This window comes from Euleptes europaea, chromosome 8 (assembly GCF_029931775.1).
Source record: "Euleptes europaea isolate rEulEur1 chromosome 8, rEulEur1.hap1, whole genome shotgun sequence".
In the NCBI taxonomy this organism is placed as follows: Eukaryota; Metazoa; Chordata; class Lepidosauria; order Squamata; family Sphaerodactylidae; genus Euleptes; species Euleptes europaea.
Window position 1 is genome coordinate 23,644,222 of NC_079319.1, and position 21,807 is coordinate 23,666,028.

General features: G+C 44.6%; 1 protein-coding gene across 1 annotated transcript; it reads right to left on the reverse strand.

The window, feature by feature from the left end:
- Positions 1-9,727, reverse strand: CTHRC1 (collagen triple helix repeat containing 1). Its single transcript, XM_056854532.1, has 4 exons — positions 9,597-9,727; positions 3,305-3,526; positions 969-1,185; positions 1-165 (listed from the first exon to the last, which is right to left on the reverse strand). Exons 1-4 carry the CDS (start codon positions 9,720-9,722, stop codon positions 23-25), a joined length of 708 nt encoding a protein of 235 aa, XP_056710510.1. The 5' UTR covers positions 9,723-9,727; the 3' UTR covers positions 1-22.
- Between the last annotated feature and the right edge of the window lie 12,080 nt (positions 9,728-21,807).

Here is a 21,807-nt window from a genome sequence, read left to right on the forward strand (position 1 = left end):
GGTGAGCCTTGGGAAGAGCATTCTATTTTGGTAATTCTTCTATAATGATGCGGGAAACTGAGTTCCATCCAGTTGAAGCATCTCCTCTTGGGTAGTCTGAGCAAGTGCCAACCCAAATGGCAACATCCACCAAGCCAGCACTAATTCCTTCACATAATCCTTCCACTGTTAAAAGACAAAACACATTTTGGTTTCACTCAAAATCATCTGCTGACAAACTCTAAAGACAAGTATGGGAGGAGGTGATCTCTAGTTCTCTTAAAAATAGCAAGGAGGGTGCTGAATAGGTCATTCATCATTAGTACTGTGCAGTAGTTTACTCTTTTGCAGCTGCTCTATCACCTTTCCAGATGTAAGGCAACCAGTAGGGCTGTATGCTGGAGGGCACACATGAAGCTGCCTTGGACTAAATTGGTCGATCAAGGCCAGTATCGTCTATGCAGACTGGCTGTGGCTCTCCAGGCTCTTAAGCAGAGGTCTTTCACATCATCTACTACCTTATCCTTTTAACTAGAAATTGAACCTGGGACCTTCTGCACCAAGCTTTACCACCCTTCCCCCAAATACTTTCCAACACTAGAGGCTAGGAGGTTGATGTTTTGAGAGGATTGGTTAAAGAATCAGTATATCATTAGAATGGAATTATATATATAAATTTTATTTTTTGCCGTCAAGTCACAGCTGACTTATGGCGCGCTTACGGGTTTTCAAGGCAAGATACATTCAGAGGTGGTTTGCCACTGCCAGCCTCTGCATCATGAGACTTGGAAGTCTCCCATCCAAATACTTATCAGGGTAGACCCAGCTTAGCTTCTGAGATCTGACGAGGTCAGGCTAGCCTGGGCTATCCAGGTCAGGACACTAGCATTTTTTACCTGCTAGTAGTTTTACTCGATGAGCCTGGTCTGTACTGTATTGTGCAAGGGTGCATGACCTTTATTATAAAATTTATGGCTCTTTATACGTACCTGAAGAAGTGCGGTGTATATTAATAGTGGAATTTAATTCTGGACTTCCTTGATCTAAATAAATTATAGCCTCAATAGGAAGTGGTCCAGAACACTCAGCTCCATTAAACGTAAAATACCAGCGTTGGCAACAGGCATTTCTGCATTTGAGTCGAAGTGATCCACTGAAGAGAACTCTTAAAGCACTGTTAGTGCGCATCTTTGTGAATGTACATTCCTATTAAAACAACAAGATGTTTGTGTTGAAGCTGTTGAAATTTGACTGTTGCATTAAATATTTTATTATCTTAATTGCCATGGTTTCCACCACCCAGTTTTCAGATGGTCCATGCCACAAACTTCTGAAGTGACTGAAGAGCAAGATAGTTCAGATACTATATCCTACAGCAGAGTCACAAAACCATTTTCTTTCCACTTCGTGGTGATGTTTGCTAATATCCTAAGGTAGAATACATGCATGTGGGATTCAGATATGGGAAATCTTTCAAAAGCATTAAACTTGCAGGCTACAAATACAGTCATCATAACAAAATATACTGTTAGCTGCCCTGGGCTGAGGATTGAGGGCAGGATATAAATAAAAAAAGATTGGATCTTCCATTTCATGATGACGGGAATCCCAAGTCACGGTAGATTCTCTCACAAGACCATGGATCTCATGGTTCAAAGGAAGAAAAGAGAATATTGTAGGAACAATATCTATAGTTAATTCTCCACCTTATTAAAGTAGCACATGACCAGTTATTTTTAAGTCTAACTCCACAGCCAGTGAGAAGGAAATGTCAACCAGCACTTCACTAAAGGAAGAGAATGCATTACATTTCTGAAATGACACATGACTCACATATAACAAAAAACATTGCTTGTAGTTAGGAATGAACTTTGGAAATCATTAGGCGTATGTACTTCATTCCTTCTCTTGTACATGGCACAGAAATAGTCACATCCACTTTCACAACAAATTACGTATCACAACAGGGGTAATTAGTATCCCTGTTTGGTTGGCTTTATCTGCTTTGTAGCCCCAGTATTTTATGATTAATTTTATTCCTCAAACTGGTTCTTTGCAGAGGCAGCATAGAAATTTGCTTAGGAAGTAATAAATTCATATTAAAGTAAACCACACATTTCTCTGAATAACTATGATTTTTCTTCACTTCAAACCATTATTTTAAAGCTAGTTTGATAGTAAGAGAACAAAATCACAGCTTGTGAATCAGACATTACAAAATCATTTGCCACAAAAGTAGGAATTAATCATTTCCAAGTCACATGGTAAGGGAGCATGCAAGCCCACATATTTCCAAGGCTTGTCCATGTAATAACCAACTATGCTAGTTACAAGATTTATTTCTAACCATTTGCAGGCTTTCTGTTCTAAGGTGACAGTGATCAAACTATTTGTAGTAAGTGTTTTCTACTAGATGTGGTACAGTTTTCAAGTAATGAATAATTACACCAACAACTTTAAAAAACAAGTATTTACTTAAGAGTTAAGAACATAAGAAAGACCATGCTGGATCAGACCAAGGCCCATCAAGTCCAGCAGTCTGTTCACACAGTGGCCAAGCAGTTGATGATATGCGCTGAAATGGACACCCCTGAAAAGTTTAGATTTCATATAGGATTAGTCCAATTGCCTCCCTTCCTTAAATATATTGTTACAAGTGGGAGACGGGGGAGACTGGCAGGGGGGATCCCAACCCGCCCCCCATCGTGGCTCCAGACCCCACCACCTACCTTTATCCAGTGGTGACAGCTCAGGAGACCCTGCTGAGGGGCCCACCCTGCACAGTCCTTCTCTTGGAAGGCTTGCCTGGAGTTGCTGCAGGCAAGCACATTGAGACCTCCCCCCCAAGTCCCTCTCTCGGTGGGCTCGCCTGGAGTTACTCTGGTGGGCCTGTCGATGCCTCCCGGGCTGCTGCCACCACCAAGCCTTGCATAGCTCCCAGCTGCACCGCCTGAGGTGAGTACCGTAGAGAATGCCTTTTTATTTTGGGGGGAATTTAAACTCCTGATGTTTTTTTATGACAGATTTTTTATATCAGAGGTTTAGTGCACATGTGGCCCCAGTCCTCAGATTTAACTATCCACAATAGGGGGCACGCTTTGGAATTAGATATATAGATATCAGGATGTTCTGGTTTTTCCTAGTTTTGTCCTACCGCCAAAGCTTATAAGAGGTTGCCAGTATTTTTAACCAGCGGTAGTCCATAACTACCAGTGTTTGCTTCACCAGCAAACTTACTCCTAGATGTTAACAGAAGTTTAGTTAACCCAAATCAATGTGGGTAAGACATATACTTATATATTATAGTAGAATTGTGCTTGCTTACTGCAATTTTTCCAAGGTCTATGCCATAGTTCAGAGCGCTCCAAGAACACTGTTTATAGTTGGGAGTCCAGGATTCTTCAAATCTCTCTCGCATACATTCTCCTTTTTCTCCTTTAAGCCCATCTCGACCAGGGATACCAGGTGTCCCAGGGATACCGTTGACTCCAGGATTTCCATCTCTTCCAGGAACACCATTAGGTCCTTGCAAACACATCCCATTATACTGAAAAACAAAATAATTTACATTTATATTGTGAAAGTAGCAGTGAAATACTCCAGTGAATTGCTCCAGTCTAAGCCCATTGAAGTCAATATATATTGGAGCGAGATATAGCTGTACTTGTTTACTTGCTTTGCACTATAGCAACTTTTCAACTTGTATTACTTTTCTTGATTCAGAATCAAAGTTGTGCAAAGTGCTAAAATAGTGATGTTTCTTCTCCTTCCTTTTTAACCTGGTAAACTGGATTCTATGAGCCTTTAGCTGCTAGCACACAAGGGTCCAAAGAATGATCTGGTAGCTCCCTTTCTGCAGCAAATCTGGTCTCACCTTCACCAGTATCTGAATGAAAGATCAGCTAAGAACCCCATGTATTAGCTACTGGAAAAGCAGGGGAATATACAGGTATCCTAAGCACAGTTATACCCTTCTAGGTCCTAGAAGTCAATGGGCTTAGAGTAGAGAGGCCAGGTCTCCCGCTAGAGCAGGAACCCCTGCCGAGCCTGCCCGCCGTTCCCCGCTGCCACTTGACGTAGAGGTTTGGGTGAACCCTAGAGCATTGCTAAGATGTCACATTTGTTTTGGGGCCCAAACTTACATCACATGTTGCTGAAATGTGTGCCCAAATTGTCCCTGCCCCTCCAACAGCTTCCTGAGGATTATCAGCTACAGCTGGCATGACTCTACAAGGGCATAACTGTTTAGGATTGCACTGCTATTTTCTTCACAGCGTTGTAAGGATTACATGGAAAATACTATATATAGGAAGTGCTCTGAGTATTCTAAAACACTATACTTACACTGATACTTGTACTTACTGTTACTGAAACTCAAGCAAGATTTCAAGCAAATGGAAAGGAGCAGTTGGCACAAACAAAGAAGGGGTGCGTCTGAGGTGGTAGTGCATCACCCTTGATTTGATGCTAAGGGCCATTTAATGACATCTTCCAGACAGACATGTGTCTGTTTTCCTGGGTGTACACTCACTAGGGAAGTATGATTGGCATTGGTTTCCTAACATGTACCCCTGGCAAAGCAAACAGTCGACTGATCATCATACTTAGCAGGTCTCAGATGGAATTGATCTTTTCCTGCTCCAGGAGTAGGCACAGGAAGCACATGCTAGCCCTTTTCGCTCATTCTGGTTTAGACACTTCTACCCCGGATACCAGGAGTGTGTGCTAAGCATTATCATCACCAAATGCATAGTCACCATTTTGCCTGAATTGGCCATTACACATATTTCAAGATTCTGCTAATGCGATCAGAAAACCAAGATTTAAACAGTGTTGCTTACCTGTAACTATTGTTCATCGAGTGGTCTTCTGCACAGGCACACATGGGAACTGCGCATGCGCAGGCCAGCCAAGGAGAACTTTGAATGGAAAGCTTCTAGAAGATACGGGGCCCTCCCCCTCCCCCTCCATCAACGGCTCTTCCCACCAAATTGGCCATGTGACAGAGGGCGGGGAAGAGCAGCCATCCCTCAGTTCTCCCTTCGCCACCGTGGGGAGAGGACGTTTGGAGAGCTTTCCCTAATTTCTGAGCTGTGAGGTAAACTTTTCAACTTTTCATGGCTTTATTCAAAAAATGCTTGTCCTGCAGGATGAAAATGGCTCAAATTGATGGCTCAAAGAGCCAGTATCGAAGTTTTCCATTCAAAGTTCTCTACGGCTGACCTGCGCATGCGCAGATCCCATGTATGCCTGCACAGAATCCGCATCAATGAAACTGTGGTTACTGATTTGTGTGTACTGGAGCTAGCAAATATTCATGTTGCCCTGTTCACTCAAAATGGCGATCACAAATAGTTACTCATTTATTAAGGACATTTCTATGCCACTTTGAGTCCTGTTCAAGTTGGCTTACAGTGTATTAGAGAGGATCACATGTAGCATGCTCACCTGATAGGCAAGGTAGGAGCTCCAAAAATGTAACTCGTGAAAAATTCTGCCCACATGCTCTTGAGTTAAAACTGGGATAAATTAGTTTGTGTAGAGATAAGTGATGTTTCCTGTGTACTTTGATTGCTACCACTTTACATTTCTTCCACATCTTTTTTCCTTCTCCCTTTGTATTATTATTATTGAAGTTGTTATTATTTTTAAATCTGTGGTGAGAAATTGATAATACTAGTTGAGTAGCAGCCAAGGAAAAATGGAGTGGATGTTAACAGCAGTTTGATATCCCTGCCGAGTTCTTTCTTAGATGGAAGGATTCCTAGTTTTTTGTGGCCCTTTCACTGCCAGATCTTATAACTGCAAAACAAGGTCACCTTCGTTGAGAATAAAACAGCATTTGGGAAGGTACAGCAGTGTGGAAACCATTATAATAGATCAAAAAAGAGGGAACAGCTTGAAGATGCAGTGAAGAATATATTAGAGTAATGGAAACTATTCAGCCAAGAAATTATTTCTGAAGGAGTCACCAAAAGGAAAGTATATTTTTCAAGAGGAACACAGAAAGAAAAAGATAACTTACCCCAAGCGGGAGTGACTCATTCAATAGACTGAATATGTCTGGCCTGAGTATTTTCTCTTTCTCCAATAACTGTTCACAGTACCCTGGAAATTTTGCACCTCTTGTTAAACCATAATGGTGTTCAGCAAACTCAGGGACAAACTAGACATGAAAGAATCCCCATGCTGGCCATGACGACGACAACACCATTATAATTCAGGTTCACAGCACAGCGCTCTTGTTCCCTCCCCACCCCCATGCCATTTTAAGTGTGAAATAGCCATGGAGGGTACACCTGTGTCCAGTTGATAAGGCACGGGAGGGGGACAATAGTGCTTCAGGATAGAGCCCTTGCAGCATTTTGAAATGGTGGTGGCATCCTTGTGGCTACCTTAGAATCATAGAATCATAGAGTTGGAAGGGACCACCAGGGTCATCTATTCCAACCTGCTGCACAATGCAGGAAAGGACAATGCCATGTCTAGTATGACCCACAAAGTCTGGTGCTGTTAAGCACGTATTATTTTGCCTTGTTTAATCTGATTTTCATGTATTGACTACTAGCTTCTCTTACCTGAACAGACTTACAATATAGATTGGGTCTAATGTAATTAGACAAACAGTTTTATTCTTGACCCCTAGCTCTCCCAAGCAAGAAGGCCAAAATCAGCAGCTACATTTTGTTTTTGAAAGGAACTATTCATACACTCAACTCAGCACTGCTTCTCTTCCTCTTTCCTCCCATGCATATATTACTGGGGAAGAGGGAATGTGGTCATAACTTTAGACAGGATCTGCCAAGGCCTGCTCTGCTGATGTGTACAACATGGAAATGAATGGCTTGAGGGAGGAAAATTGCCCAAGAAACTACCAATTTCCCTGAATGTTCAAACTCAAGGAGTCATAACAAAGAGCAGAGGAGATCTATCAGCTTACTCATCCTCAGCTGCCGGGAAGTCCCACCACAGCAGATTATACAGCTGTCTCTCTTTCAACGCTCCATCTGTGGTCATGTTGGCAGACAGAACTCTCCCAGACCTTAACAGCGGATGCGACGCAGTTCCCTTTCCTCCACACATGAACACATGAAGCTGCCTTATACTGAATCAGACCCTTGATCCATCACAGTCAGTATTGTCTCCTCACTCTGGCAGCAGTTCTCCAGGGTCTCAGGCAGAGGTCTTACACATCACCTCCTTGCCTGGAGATGCTAGGGATTGAACCTAGGACCTTCTGCATGCCAAGCATACGCTCTACCACTGAGCCACAGCCCCTCCCCACACTGTGTCCAGTTTGGGCAAGACCATCAGCACCATTTCAGTACTTCAAGACCCAAGTTAGGCTGGGTCTACACAGGCAACTGCAGGGGGCAACAGAAGCCCGAGGTGGTGAAATGGTCCGTTCCACTTCAGACAGCGAATGGGGAAAGTACATTTAAATTCTGTACATCGTGAGAAAAGGTTCCAATCCTGCTCTTTGCTGGCCCAGTAGGGGTTGGATCCAGTCAACTTTTTTCACTCCACCATGTCCAATTTTCCTCCTTACAGCCCCCGTTGCACATGGCTTTTCTCAGTGCTGGTCTTGTGATCCCCAGCACAGTATTTTTGCTGGTGAAAGAAGATGTCCTTTTCACCAGTGGAAAAACTGGTTGGATCCAATCCTGAATTTTCCAAGAAAAAATGTTTCGCACTGGAAACCATTTACAAACATAACCCTCCAACACACCTGCAGCCTCAATAGGTATTGCCCATTCTGCTCCACCACTCTGCTGCTGGATGAGCAAGAAGAGTTTACTAGTTATTTGCTATAAGAGTTTACCTGCTGCTTGCTACACATGCAACCACGTTAAGATACCAGTTGGGCACCAACTTGGGCTATGGGCCCCTGCAATTTTAACAGCTTTCATGCAGTGCAAAAGAGCCATTGGGGCACCCAACAGCACTGCATCTTGCTCTCCAAAGGCACTGTCACATGGAGAGCTACTATAAACTGGCCACTGGAGGGATCTGTATGACGCTGCATGCAGCCAGGATGTAACCTACACTGGGCCCGCATGCAATGTTAGCACACCAAAGAATGAAAGGTTGGGCTGGTGTTGCAACAGCATGCTATTGTTGCATGCACGGCAGCCCAGTTTAGGTGCTGAGCACATGCAGCAGCATCACGTAGGAAAGTTGTAGCCCACCACGACCATTTAAATTCTAGTCTTAAATTGGGCCTTTGAGCAGGGTTCCCAGGTCCCTCTTAGCCACTGGTGGGAGGTTTTTGGGTGGAGCCTGAAAGGGGTGGGGTTTGGGGAGGGGAGGGACTTCAATGCCATAGAGTCCAATTGCCAAAGTGGCCATTTTTTCCAGGTGAGCTGATCTCTGTCGGCTGGAGATCAGTTGTAATTGCAGATCTCCAGATACTACCTGGAGGTTGGATTTCAGTAGGGAGAAGTGTAAGGTACTTCACCTAGGCAGACACAACAGAAGGCACAGGTACAGGATGGGAGGTAGCTGGCTTGACAACAGTACATATGAAAGAGATCTGGGAGTCTTAGTAGACCACAAACTGAACATGAGTCAACAGTGTGATATGGCGGCTAAGAAGGCCAATGCAATTCTGGGCTGCATCAATAGGAGCATTGTGTCTAGATCAAGGAAAGTAATACTACCCCTGTATTCTGCATTGGTCAGACCTCACTTGGAATACTGTGTCCAGTTTTGGGCTCCACAATTTAAGAAGGATGTTGACAATTTGGAGCGTGTCCAGAGGAGGGCGACCAGAATGGTCAAAGGTGTGAAATCCATGCCCTATGAGGAGAGACTTAGGGAGTCGGGTTTGTTTAGTTTGGAGAAGAGAAGGTTGAGGGGAGACATGATAGCCGTGTTTAAATATGTGAAGGGATGTCATGTTGATGAGGGAACTAGCTTGTTCTCTGTTGCTCCAGAGACTAGGACACCGAGTAATGGATTTAAACTAATAAAAAAGCGATTCCACCTAAACATTAGGAAGAACTTCCTGATGGTGGGGGCTGTTTGATGGTGGCATGCGCTGGACGGCCATCTGTCGGGAGTGCTTTGATTGTGGTAGCCTGCATGGCGGGGGGAGGGTTGGGGTCACTGGGGATGTGGGGGGGAAGGTAGTTGTGAATTTGCTGCATTGTGCAGGGGGTTGGACTAGATGACCCTGGTGGTCCCTTCCAACTGTATGATTCGCTGAACCCGACCTTTGAGCCATTGTAGAAACCTGAGTGAGGCGGCAGAATGAGGGTCTCGACAGCTTGAAACACTGCAGATGGGCGCATGAGATCTGACCGTGCTTCGCTCTCTCCCGGAGGTCCGCAAGTGCCTGAGAAAGACGCCTCTCCCGAATGCCGCCCTCCTCAGCCTCATTTATTGCGGGCTGCTGCGACGACGGAGAGCGCAATAAAACGCGACCCTCCGCCTGTGCGGGTCCGCAATGCGAGCGTCTCCTTTGCAGCCCCCCTCGTCTGTGCAACGTGTCGAGGCGAGCCGCTGCAGCTTTGCTCCGGCTGGGGCCTTTCCCTTAGCGTCCCCCCCCGCCCCCCCACCAGCAGCCCTCCTCGACGTCGCAGCCCTCCGGGACCCCCCCTCCCCCGGCCACTCACCACGTCCACCACCTCCCTCTGGCGCAGGGCTTTGGCCTTGGCTTTGGGGCTCTCCGAGGCGCCGGGCGCGGGCTTCGCGGCCAGCAGGAGCAGCAGGAGGAGCGCGGCGGGCGAGAGGCGCTCCATGGCTGGCTGGGGGCGAAGGGCCGCGGCCGGATGAATGGGGGCCGGGTCTGGCCGCGCCGATGAATGAGCCTCTTTGCCGCTCCGGCCCCTGCCGCAGCTCCCTCCCTCCCTCTGTCCCAGGGGAGCCCCAGGAATGCGCCACCGGCCGCGCTCGGCAGCTCCGCGTGCCAGGGAAGCCCGAAGGCGCGGGGAGGGGGCAGGGGGAGAGGCAGTGGCCAGTACCACCCCCTGGGGGGGCCCGAGGGATTACCTAGGGGGGCACTAAGAGGCAAGGGGGCAGCAGGGGGCCGCTACAGGTGACCCCCCCTCAAGTGTGTTGTTCGCTACTTTGCTACAGATCAAGCTCGGGCACCGTGCTGGCAAATTTGGTGGACACGATCCGAATTCTCCCCCCCACCCCCAGGCTTTGAAGAGCTGGTACCCCTGGATCAAGTCCTTCAGTTTTGTTGCATAAATTTCAACTACAAATCTTTAATTTGATTTTGAATGGGTGGTGCAATGCATGGTTACTGTTTTGAAATTTTATTGTTCTTATATTCTTTAGTGAGTCATGCAAACCCCCATTTTGAATCATGCTTTGGATAGGATAGAAGGGGGAGGGCGCTGGGTTTGAGTTTGTGGAACCGAGTGGGGGGGTGGCCCGAAAGGTTTGGGAACCACTGGTTTAGGCTAACTTCACCCGCGAAGCGGCGTCGCCTTGCCGGCGCTGCCCGAGGACGGCCGCTGGGGGGCGCAGGGCGAAACCGCCGCGCCGTCTCTCGGGCAGGCATCCCCCCCCCCGTCCCGTCTTGGGGTGTGTGGCCCCTTGGGCTGTTGCAGCAGGAACGCAAAGGAGTCCTGCATTGGCGCAGAAGGCCACCGCGACCTGTGCCGCAACACCAGGGCCGGCGCTAGTCATTTTTGCGCCCTAGTCAAGGCTCACTACTTGGGCCCCCATTGCTAACCCCTTTTGCAAAAGAGATGTCTTGTAGAAAAAAATAAACGCGCAAAACGTTTTATAAGATGTTATAATTAATTCTGTTCCATAGCACTGTTGTGCTACTTACCTTAAAATAAAAAATGTAAATTGTCAGTTGCATTTCCCCCCCAAGAAACTAATTTGTTTTAAAACTGTGTCCCTCAGGCCAGTTCTGCGCCCCTCTGAGGTCTGTGCCCTAGGTGACCGCCTGGTTCACCTAATGGTAGCGCCCTGCACAACACATCTGTTAGCCTTTAGGGTGCCACAAGACTATTTTCCCTCTCATGCACAGAACTGCCTGGGGTCAGACCCAGACCGAGGAATACAGCCCCTGCTTTTTCTTGACACCCCCATCCTAGGCCAAGCCTTGCTCATACATATTACATTTCCAGACACATTCCTTGCTTTCTGGCATAGTTTACTTAGCTCAGAAAGGAGGTGGAGCTCAGTGGTGATGTATAGGGTTGCCAACCTCCAGGTACTAGCTGGAGATCTGCTATTACAACTAATCTCCATCCGATAGAGATCAGTTCCCCTGGAGAGAATGGCTGCTTTAGCAATTGACCTCTATGGCAATGAAGTCCCTCCCCTCCCCAAACCCCACCCTCCTCAGGCTCTGCCCAAAAAAACCTCCCGCCAGTGGCGAAGAGGGACCTGGCAACCCTAGTGATGTAGCTGCTTGGCATGCAGAAAGTGTCAAGTTCAGTTCCCGGCAGCTCTAGGTAAGAAAGTGGGCATGTGTGATGTGAAAGATCTCTGCCTGCCTGAGACCCTGAGCAGCCACTGCCTGTCTGAGCAGACAATATTGACCTTGCGGGACCAAGAGTCTGATTCAGTGTAAGGCAGCTTCACGGGTTGAGCTGCAAACATAAGTGTGTAAAAAAAGGCAACATTTTCATTTCGTCCAAGATTTAAAGTATAACAAACTAAGGTATGATGGGAGGACAAGAGAGAAGTCTGCACAGTATTCCTTGTGAATGTTGTCAGATGGAACAGCAACATTTTACAGTTGGTATCCTATGCTCCCCTACTGCAACATCACAATAGTAACAGAAGGAAAAGGCACTAGGAGCTCTACCACTGAGCCACAGCCCTCCCCTTCCATATAACAAGCCCCAGGTTCTATCCCTAACTGTATGTGTGGGGATAAGGGTTGCAGCACCCAAACGGTAATCAGAGGAGGAGTCAAGAGTCTGAACTTTGGGCATTCCCCCATCCCTTTCACTGGTGGTTGCAAGATAAGAGCCCACTGCTGTCACCACATTGGGTGTTTCATCATGAAGATGTGTGTGCTTTTAAAGTATTGTCATGTCACAGCCAACTTATGGCAACCACATAGGGCTTTCAAGGCAAGAGACTTACAGAGGTGGTTTGCCATTGCCTGCCTCTGCATAGCAACCCTGGTATTCCTTGGTAATCTCCCATCCAAATACTAACCGGGGCTGACCCTGCTTAGCTGACCCTGCTTAGCTTCCAAGGTCTGACAAGATGTGGCTATCCACCAGAAGTTGACGAATGGAAAGAAAAGATGTCAGAATATATAAATATGGCCAAAATCACCTATCTGATGAATCCAGTTGATGAACAATCTGTAGAGCAATTCTATGAGAAATGGCTACCATGGCATACTTCTATGTCTCTAAATATTTTGACTTAGCTTTATTCCTTTTTAGATGAGTAGATGTTCTTCATATCTAAGATTATACTTGACTTACTTATATGAGTAATTTTTAGAGAAATGATAGCTATGGTATATTTATTGTGTTACTCTTTTTTATGTTAGCGGCTGTCTTTCATGTTTAAGAATACACTCGATTCGTTTATTCGATTTTTTAATAATCTTTTAATTGAATAAGACTATGATGAAAGCTAATATATCAAACTAACTGTAATAAGTATAAAATTTGTTTTTTTAATGTATACCGACCAAAGAAAACACCGCCTATTGCAGACGGAAGTGAATTTTTTCCTCCTCCCGTTTTTCCTTCTGTACCCTATATAAATATAATAAAAGCATTAAAAATAAAAAAAAAGATGTGGGTATCCAAGTCACAGCATCTGTAGTGAGATACAATCAAGGGAGGTCCCCCCAATCTACTAACTATCATGAGGAAAGGGTAGAGCAAAGGGTAGAGCTCAGCGGTAGAGCATCTGCTTGACATGCAGAAGGTCCCAGGTTCAATCCCCGGCATCTCCAGTTAAAGGGACTAGGCAAGTAGGTGATGTGAAAGGCCTCAGTCTGAGACCCTGGAGAGCCGCTGCCGGTCTGAGTAGACAATACTGACTTCAATGGACCAAGGGTCTGATTCAGTATAAGGCAGCTTCATGTGTTCATGAGAACAGACATAAAAAGTATGTCGTTAGCAGCCTCCCTAAGGGAGTGAACATCCACCTTACTCAGACATCCTGTTGTAACTATTAAGATAGTCAGGCATTCCGGTACACCTAGACAAGTCTTACAAATAATTCTTGAACTCTCTCTGGCATCACTCCAGTTAATTGCCAGCAATAATTACTAGTTCTGAGTCACAGATGAAGCATTTAATTGCCTGTCAAGAAGGTAGAATCACAGTTCCACCTTTACTTTCACTATTTGCGAGGCTTGCTGAGGCCTGCCTCTTGCCGTTACAAGAAGCCGATATAAGCCATTTAGAAACATTTAAACTGTGTGCCCTAACGATGCTCAGAGAGTCGCCTCGCAATAAAATCCATCACTGCTCAAGCTATAGGTACTATGTTACCAGCGATTACAATAGAACATATTCATACGGTATCTCCTAGTCCAAAATGATTTGACGGGGAGCCACTTAGCCCAGTTAAAAGGCATGGGAGTTTCGCTGTTGACTGCTGTGGGAAGGTTCTGCATACTTTAGCCACATGAACACATGAAGCTGCCTTGTACTGAATTGGTCCATCTAAGTCAGTATAGTCTACTCTGACGCGCAGCGGCTCTCCAGGGTCTCAGGCAGGGGTCTTTCACATCACCTCCTTACCTAATCCCTTTAACTGGAGATGCCAGAGATTGAACCTGGAACCTTCTGCATGCCAAGCAGGCTCTGCCACTGAGCCACGGCCACTCCCTGTGTCTGTGTCTCCTTTGCACATGCTGGAACAAAGATTAAACTAAACCCATATTTTCCATGGTATCTTTGGCCTCCCACCCTGTCCTTATCCCCACTGTAAAAAAATACATAGGATTGCATTTTGTCACATTCCTGCATTGTTGCCATTGCTTCTCCCTCCCTGCTTTCTTTTGTTTGCCTTTTCTTTCTCTCCCCTCCCTCTGTTGTTATTCCCCTCCATCACCATTTCAGTGGTCCTTGTCCTACCACCTCAGTATGTTAAAAACACAAAACCCCATCTTTCTTAAATTTAACGTAGATCCATGGCTCTTATTGTATCTTTACAACAACTCTGTGAAATAGGTTACTCTGGAGTGACTAGTGCAAGGTCACCCAGCAAGTTCCGTGGCAGTGGGTATTTTGAACCAAGATATCCCAGAATGTAGTTTCTCTAGCTACTAAGCCAGCGTGGTATAGTGGTTAAGAGTAGTGGTTTGGAGCAGTGGACTCTGATCTGGAAAAATGGGTTTGATTCCCCACTCCTCCACATGAGCGGCGGAAGCTAATCTGGTGAACTAGAGTTGTTTCCTCACTTTTACACACAAAGCCAGCTGGGTGACCTTGGGCAAGAACAGTTCTATTAAGAGCTCTCTTAGCCCCACCTACCTCACAGGGTGCCTGTTGTGGGGAAGGGAAGGTTATTGTAAGCTGGTTTGATTCTGCCTTAAGTGGTAGAGAAAGTCAGCATATAAAAACCAACTCTTCATCTACTACTACTAAACCACACCAATTCTAGCTGAGATCCAAAGAGCTGCTTGTGGAGTGCCCCCTGGGATGGAGTTCTGCCCTTTGAAAAGCTGGTGTGTAAACTGCCTTTGAATCTTCAGAATTTCAAAATGGGGTTCAATTTTGGACCATTGATCCATCAAAGTCAGTATTGTCTACTCAGACTGGCGGGGGCTCTCCAGGGTCTCAGGCTCTCCAGGGTCTTTCACATCACTTACTTGCCTAGTCCCTTTAACTGGAGAGGCTGGGGATTAAACCTGGGACCTTCTGCATGCCAAGCAGATGCTCTACCACTGAGCCGCGGCCCCTCCCTGTGGAAACTGTATTTCAATTGTAAAAAAATTTTCAGTGCATTTCCCCCCACTTTAAAGCTTTCTCTGGCAGGTTCTTATAATGACTTGTGACATGCTACTGAAAGATTAAAAGGCATGTTTAGCTGTTTGAACACTTTTGCTAAACAGAAATAATGGGATTGTGACCAATAATGCTATTCTCACACAAGAAGATCAATACCAAAATATAATTTAAAATGCATTGTTGCTGTTTTATGTTTGCTTTATTTCTATTTTTTGCAGTGGTTTGCCACTAGAAGCAGTGCCAGTCCTTTTTTCATCACTAAAATGTCACTGCAAGAGCTCCTTTGACACAGTGGGTATGGCTGCTAATTGAGTACTTGGACAGGATACAACATTACACTCAACTGAATTTTCACAAGAAATTGAATGAATATGGAAAAGTATAATGATATTGATTAGAGTATACACTTTGGGATTAGAACAGTGGGATGGATAAAGGGGGGTTATGTAACAACTATTATGTTAAAAACAAAAACCCTCCATCCTTAAATTTAACACACAGAGAGAGCAACGGTAACAACTAGTAAATGGGCAGATTTGCTCATCAATACATCCCCCATGCTAGGAAATGTTTTGCCAATAGATTTTTGCTTTTTATGCCGACTTTTAAAGGGCAATCTATCAGGAACCCTAGTAGGAGACAAAAAAGTGCTGTTCAAGGTCCATTTCGTTCTATTAGGTAATAAAAAGGAAGTTGCACTTGTAACTGTTGTTCATCAAATGGTCTGCCCTCCCTTCCTCACTGCAGACTCCCTACATTAAAAAAAAAAACCTTTGGTATCCATGAGGTGAAGGAAGAACTGAGTGCTCCCCCCTCCCCAGTCATGTGATAGAATAAAGGGGGGACTTCCATTGTGTGCTAGGGCAGGAGAACAGTCCTTGCAGTATTCATAGCAATAGAAACCTTTGGAATTTTTGGCTCCTGAGCAGGCTTTGCGCAAGCTCTGTCCCACTGGGCACAATGAACTGATAGTTATTACCTTGCCTTTTGGCATCAAGGAGAACTACAATATTTCACGTGTGATAAAGTCAGACATTCACAATTCTGGTTTCATCACACTACAAAAATATTAGTGATATCAAATACATCTGTACTGTCTTTTAATTTTTAATGTCACTTTATTTACCGTATTTTTCGCTACATAGGACGCATCGCTCCATAAGACGCACCTAGTTTTTAGAGGAGGAAAACAAGAAAAAATTTTGTTTTCCTCCTCTAAAAACGCGGGCAGGGAGCGGGCGCGCCAAGCGCTCAGAGCGGGCGGGCGCTCCAAGAGCTCAGAGCGAGCTGGGAGGAGCCGGGCGGGAGAGGCGCGCCAAGCGCTCAGAGCGGGCGGGGAGGAGGCGGGCGGGCGCTCCAAGAGCTCAGAGCGAGCTGGGAGGAGCCGGGCGGGAGAGGCGTGCCAAGCGCTCAGAGCGGGCGGGGAGGAGGCAGGCGGGCGCGCCAAGCCGCCCCCCCTCCACTTCCCAGCTGGGAGGCGAGCAAGCGCACAGAGCGGGCTGGGCGGGCGCACAGAGCCGGCTGGGCGCGCTGGAACGGCGCGAGGCAGCTTTCCCCGGCTGCCTCCCAGCGCACCCAGCCGGCTCTGTGCGCACATTCACTCTATAAGACGCACCCACATTTCCCCTCACTTTTGAGAAGGAAAAAAGTGCGTCTTATGGAGCGAAAAATACGGTATATCCCGCCTTTCTCCCCAACGGGGACCCAAAATGGCTTGCATCATTCTCCTCTCCTCCATTTTATCCTCACAACAACCCTATGAGGTAGGTTAGGCTGAGAGTGGGTAATTTTCAGAAGACGGCTTGTCCTTAATGCCCATTTATTGAAGAAACCAGCCTTGCTGACTATTGTTTATGACTATAATTTTATGGTCTGACAGGATCTTAAAAATACCCTTAGAAATTCTTCACCTTGTGCTTTACAGTTTGATAACCATGTGGATAATGATCATGTGCTCCCCCCACGTTTTTGTTCACCTATGCTAAGTATGTGCTTTTTATTCAATAGAGTGGTGGAGGTAATGGAAATAGGTCAATGAAACACCATTGAGATGATTTTCCATCCCCATCATTCTAAAACAAAACAGAGGAAAAGTTACCTCTGAGTGACACAATTTCAACTGTGGAAATACTGGAGTGTCTGTTATTCACAGCAATTCCCTCAACAAAGAGCAGCACATAGATATAAAGTGTATTTGATTCTTTTAACTTCTGACCTGCAGAGAATTATTAATGCAGGCAAGCCTGGTGCTAGAGAATAAGCATAGATTAGCATGTCAATTTCTGAGCCATTGGCAGAAGAGGGCCTGATTTCCATAGAGATTTAGGAAAGATAAATGTGAGCATGCCCCACCCCCCAACTCAATCAGTATCTTCAGGTACCGACTAGAAGGCTCAGGAAATAAGGAAACCTTTGTTTTTAAAACAGATTCAGTTCAATTGCAAGGTAAGTGCACAGTTTTCTCTTCAAGAGGAAAAATGAACAGGAAAAATAAACTGGGGGAGAAGGATGCAAAACTGAGTGTATATAAAGCTGCACTGTAAGCCACAAATTCCCTTTGATGCCGGTCCTCATTTTTCTTGCATGCTAATAGTAGAAAGTGATTATTGGCAAGGGTTTTTGTTCAAAGAGCCAAACAAAAAGCAGGCTTGTGTCTTCAAAGAGCCAATGGCAGCTGATGGGCGCAGAGCTTTTCCTGTGATGTGGAGTTTTAATGACATGGTGTGTGGAGAGTGGGTGGTCAGACTTCAAAAGGGAAACGGATTCTTCACCCTATTCAGCTGTTATGTTTGTCACTGCTTTGCGTAAGTCTGTTTCATTTTGCTGCATCAGGAGAACTCAGGAAAGTCTTGAAGCAGTATCTTGCATTCCATTGAAAAGCAGTGTGAAAAACATGCTCTGCTCTCTGCTTTCATGATAGTCCACAGATTTCAAAGAAGTACAGCCCACCTCCCTCTACTGTCGTCCTGCTCTTTGCAGGGAGGTCAAGCCCTGTTAGGGTTTAAAGAGAGGCTGAAGAAATGAAAATTTTCATACATTCATTAGTTTAACCAAGAGGTATTTAACTTTGGGAACATAGGTGTTACCTGATTGTTATCTGCTGTTGATTTACACTGAAAGCTGGTTCAAGCATAATAGAAATTTCCCTAAAACCTGCACTGTCTGGCAGGGATGAAAAGGCAAATTCAATGTGAGGAATAGGAATAGAATTGTAAGTAGTGTAATGTCATCATAAACCTACGGTGCTCCTTCCTTCAGGACATTCTTCTATGCTGAATATGCCATCCACAAACAAATCATAGAAGCAGGAGAAGTACACAAAAAGGCAAATACAATCATCAAGGTGTACAGCATCTTCTCTATTAAAAAGGAGAAAAAGACTTACTAAGCCAGACCTTTTTAGTTTAAGCAAAAAAAGTATGTATTTGGGAAAGCAGGATAGAGGCAAATAATTATAGCTGGTGTGGAGAGCACAAAGGAAAAAGTAGTCCAATAAAACTGATTGGCAGTAATATGGACAAACAAAAAGTGACAGGTTATAGGGAGTGACTGGTCCATGGAAAAAAATCAAACATAAAAAGTCATGTGATTTATTTATTTTTTAGTAAAACCAACCATACCATCACAAAACAGTACACAAGCTCAGAAGAATGCACAATATTTTGGCTGTTTATAATAAAAGACCTGGATACATCTGTTTTAGAACAGACATGAGTGAATAAGTAACTTACGAAACACATTGTTGTGGCAATGACCATTAGCTTGTAAGTTAGTGTTTAATAGCTATATATCTAATAGAAGGCAGACCTGTATAAAAGATTACTAGAGAAAGTATAATACCACATGCTGGAAGCACAGTTATTTCAATCAGACCCTGCTTGTGAACTTTCCTGAGAAATTTGGCTAGTCATTGTTTAAAACTAGAATGGCTGGACTCAATGGACTTTGTTCAGTCCAATTCCATCATTATCTAAACTAATGGTTCCTTTCCAGCCTTCCCATAAACAATAAAGAACACATGTCTCTTTTATAGTATAGAAATTTTTATTGACCCAGATAGTAAAAAATACAGTTGCTAAAAATGTGTACAAAAAATTAAATTCACAAGTGTGTCAGTAGCAGACTGAGCAGGCAAGTTCTTTTTCCCAGGTAATATTTACAACATTTTCAGTCTTTCCTAATTACGGCAAGGCATGTATCCTCCCATACCGCACCACTGAACAAAGTTTGAGCCTTCCAACAGAAGAGCCACACGTTATAGGAAAGATTCTTAGGATGAAGTTCCTCGAGGCTAAGGATGGATACATGCAATTGAATGCTGAAAATAAGCAGCCAGAAAGAACACCAACGGACTTTGTTTAAGGCAATAAGTTATAAAAATTAGAAATGTAATACAAAAGGCATTCAAAATTCAGCATACCATGGAGGGAATTTTGCTCTGTCAGAAACACCTTCCTTATTTACTTGGTAGTTATATGATTTTTCTTTGAAGTAGTATTACTTTAATGTAGCCCAATAAAGCTGAACAAAGCAGAAAACAGAGCTGCATGCCATCAAATTGGGCATGCTACTTTAAATTCTTATTGTAGTAAATACATCAAAACAGTCATAAACGTGTTAGGTTCACAGAGTCAGGGCCCACTTAGATCACTCTCATGTCATTTGAGGATGCTGCAGATTTTGCAACAAACCTGTTCAGCAGTCGAACATTCCCTGTTCAGAAATCATGACCAGAGCATGAGCTGATCAAGGTTATGTTCAGCAAACAGTTCATACAGCTGCTAAACAGGTCTGCGCCTGCTCTATTGGTCAAAAGCCGACTCTTAACTGATTAAGGGGATAAGCTGGGAGTCGGGTTCTGATATTCCAGCATTCCAGTTTATCCTGGCCTTGCTGTGCTGGGACACAGGAAAGTTTCGGGGAGAACCAAAAGCTGGAGCCGGCTTCTGCTCCACCCCATGCCCCAGTTTCAGTGGAAACCAAGAAAAACTTGCAAGCAAGGAGAGAACATGTTGATGGCCCCCCTTCACCACAACTTTGGAGCGGAGGCAGAGAAAAGCAATCAGCATCTTATCTCTCTGCCTGCAAACTTGTAATTTGTTCACTTCAAGTGGGGAGGGGGGACTGAAAGTAAGTTTCTCTTCTCCTCCAGCTGGCACAAACAGGGAACAGGCCTTAGAACAAACCAACTCCCTGGTCACTACTGGCAATCAGAAGATGAACCAAACCACAGGGGGTATACAAGCATCCCTAATCTCGGTTAGTAGTAACCACCCAACAGAACTGACACATGAAAGGCAACATGAGCCAGCATTATTGTTGCCTCTACCAGTTCTGGTTTCACTGATGTGCCCAGAGCAGTTTCTTCAGCCACGCTGGGCATATACCCACTTTTCCTTAACAAGAGGGCACTGGCCCCATGCTCCAGGATTGCATAGTATGAAGTTATTGCCCCAGAATATGAACAATGTTCAAACAAGCAGCATCCCCTGATAGTTGAAACCCAACTGAATTTAAAGGAGACTCCACAATCTTAAAGGAGACCCCACCAGTAACTCATGATGGAAGTGAAGATAAGCATTTGCTCATAACTGCAAAGCCAGGCTTAATTTATATAATTACCTACTAGGCCAACACAATAAAGGAACCACTAGATCTAGCGGGTTGGGTGCAACTAGCTTTTTCACTCAGTCTCAGCTATGTCTTCTGATTACAGCCCCCATCCTACATGCCTTCTGCAGATGCAGACTCCACAATCCCCAACATAACCTCTGATGGTCCAAGGGACACTCCCCCCCTTTTCACCTGTGGAAAAGCTGGTTGGATCCAACCCACTGAGATCATTAAATGTTGTATACACAACCTATCTTCTGAAGGACATTTTTATTTTAAATAGAGTAATCTTTTATATAACACAGGGGTCACTTTACACTACTGGAATAAAAGGAACTAAGGAACCCGAATCTACACTAAGGACAAATGCAGCTGATCTTCATATTCTACCAGCAGACAAAATTGGCAAAGAACCTTGTTTTGAAATGCCAATAGATGAAACAAATACAGTACTCACAGGCCCCAAATATTTGAAATCGAGTGAAAAAAATGAGATCTGAAGTTAATGAAATGGAAAATCAGGATTGCATGATCTCTCCCATATTCAAGACAGACTCAGAATCCTACATCCATAAGAATAAAATATTGCTTATAAAAATGAAAGCTGAGGTTAAGATTTAGATTAAAACCCGTAGCCCACAAAAGTTAGCTTCCAGATACCTTGGATGGTATATTGTCTATCAAAGGTATATTCTATGCCTGGATAGAAGGACAGTAAGAAAAAAGGATGGACTGCAATGCCCATTTATGCAGAATGACCTTCAAAATGAAAGTTATCTATAAGTTGTGTTCACGCATCAAATGTGAAGGTCCCAGAATGGAAACAGCTTTGGCACTGACGAGTACATACAATGCTATTGCTCATAACTGCTGAATAGTAGCTTATTCATTTCTCTTCCCTCCCTCATCCCAAGACATCATTCTAGCAAAGCAGAGAGAGGAAAAAGACTGAGGTATGTACTAGCATAAAATACACCTTCTGTAGTGCAAGAGAAAAAGTAGTTCTATGCTAACAGTTGTACAAAAATATCTATGTCCAGTTGCTGTCTAATGCCAAAATCCCTTTCCATTTCAGTGTGTAGACTACCGTACAGCCTCACTAATGGCCCAGAAACAACATATGAGCATTCCACAAATGGCATCCCAACCCAAATTCTTGACAGAAACATCTACATCAAGGATGCCCAATGTCCTTGATGCAATATAGCTGTAATATGTAAAGGCAGCTGCACAATTCTGGTGGGTGCAGAAGGAGAGCACCTTTCTCAGCAACATCCCACGGGTCTTTGTGCAAAGGAGACATCGAGGT

Coding starts and splice junctions, on each gene's coding strand:
- CTHRC1 (XM_056854532.1), bottom strand. CDS start 9,722: ATGGAGCGCCTCTCGCCCGCCGCGCTCCTCCTGCTGCTCCTGCTGGCC. Junction 1,186..3,304: donor TAGACCTTGGAAAAATTGCA/GTAAGCAAGCAC, acceptor TTGTTTTAATAG/GAATGTACATTCACAAAGAT. Junction 166..968: donor TATACACCGCACTTCTTCAG/GTACGTATAAAG, acceptor GTCTTTTAACAG/TGGAAGGATTATGTGAAGGA.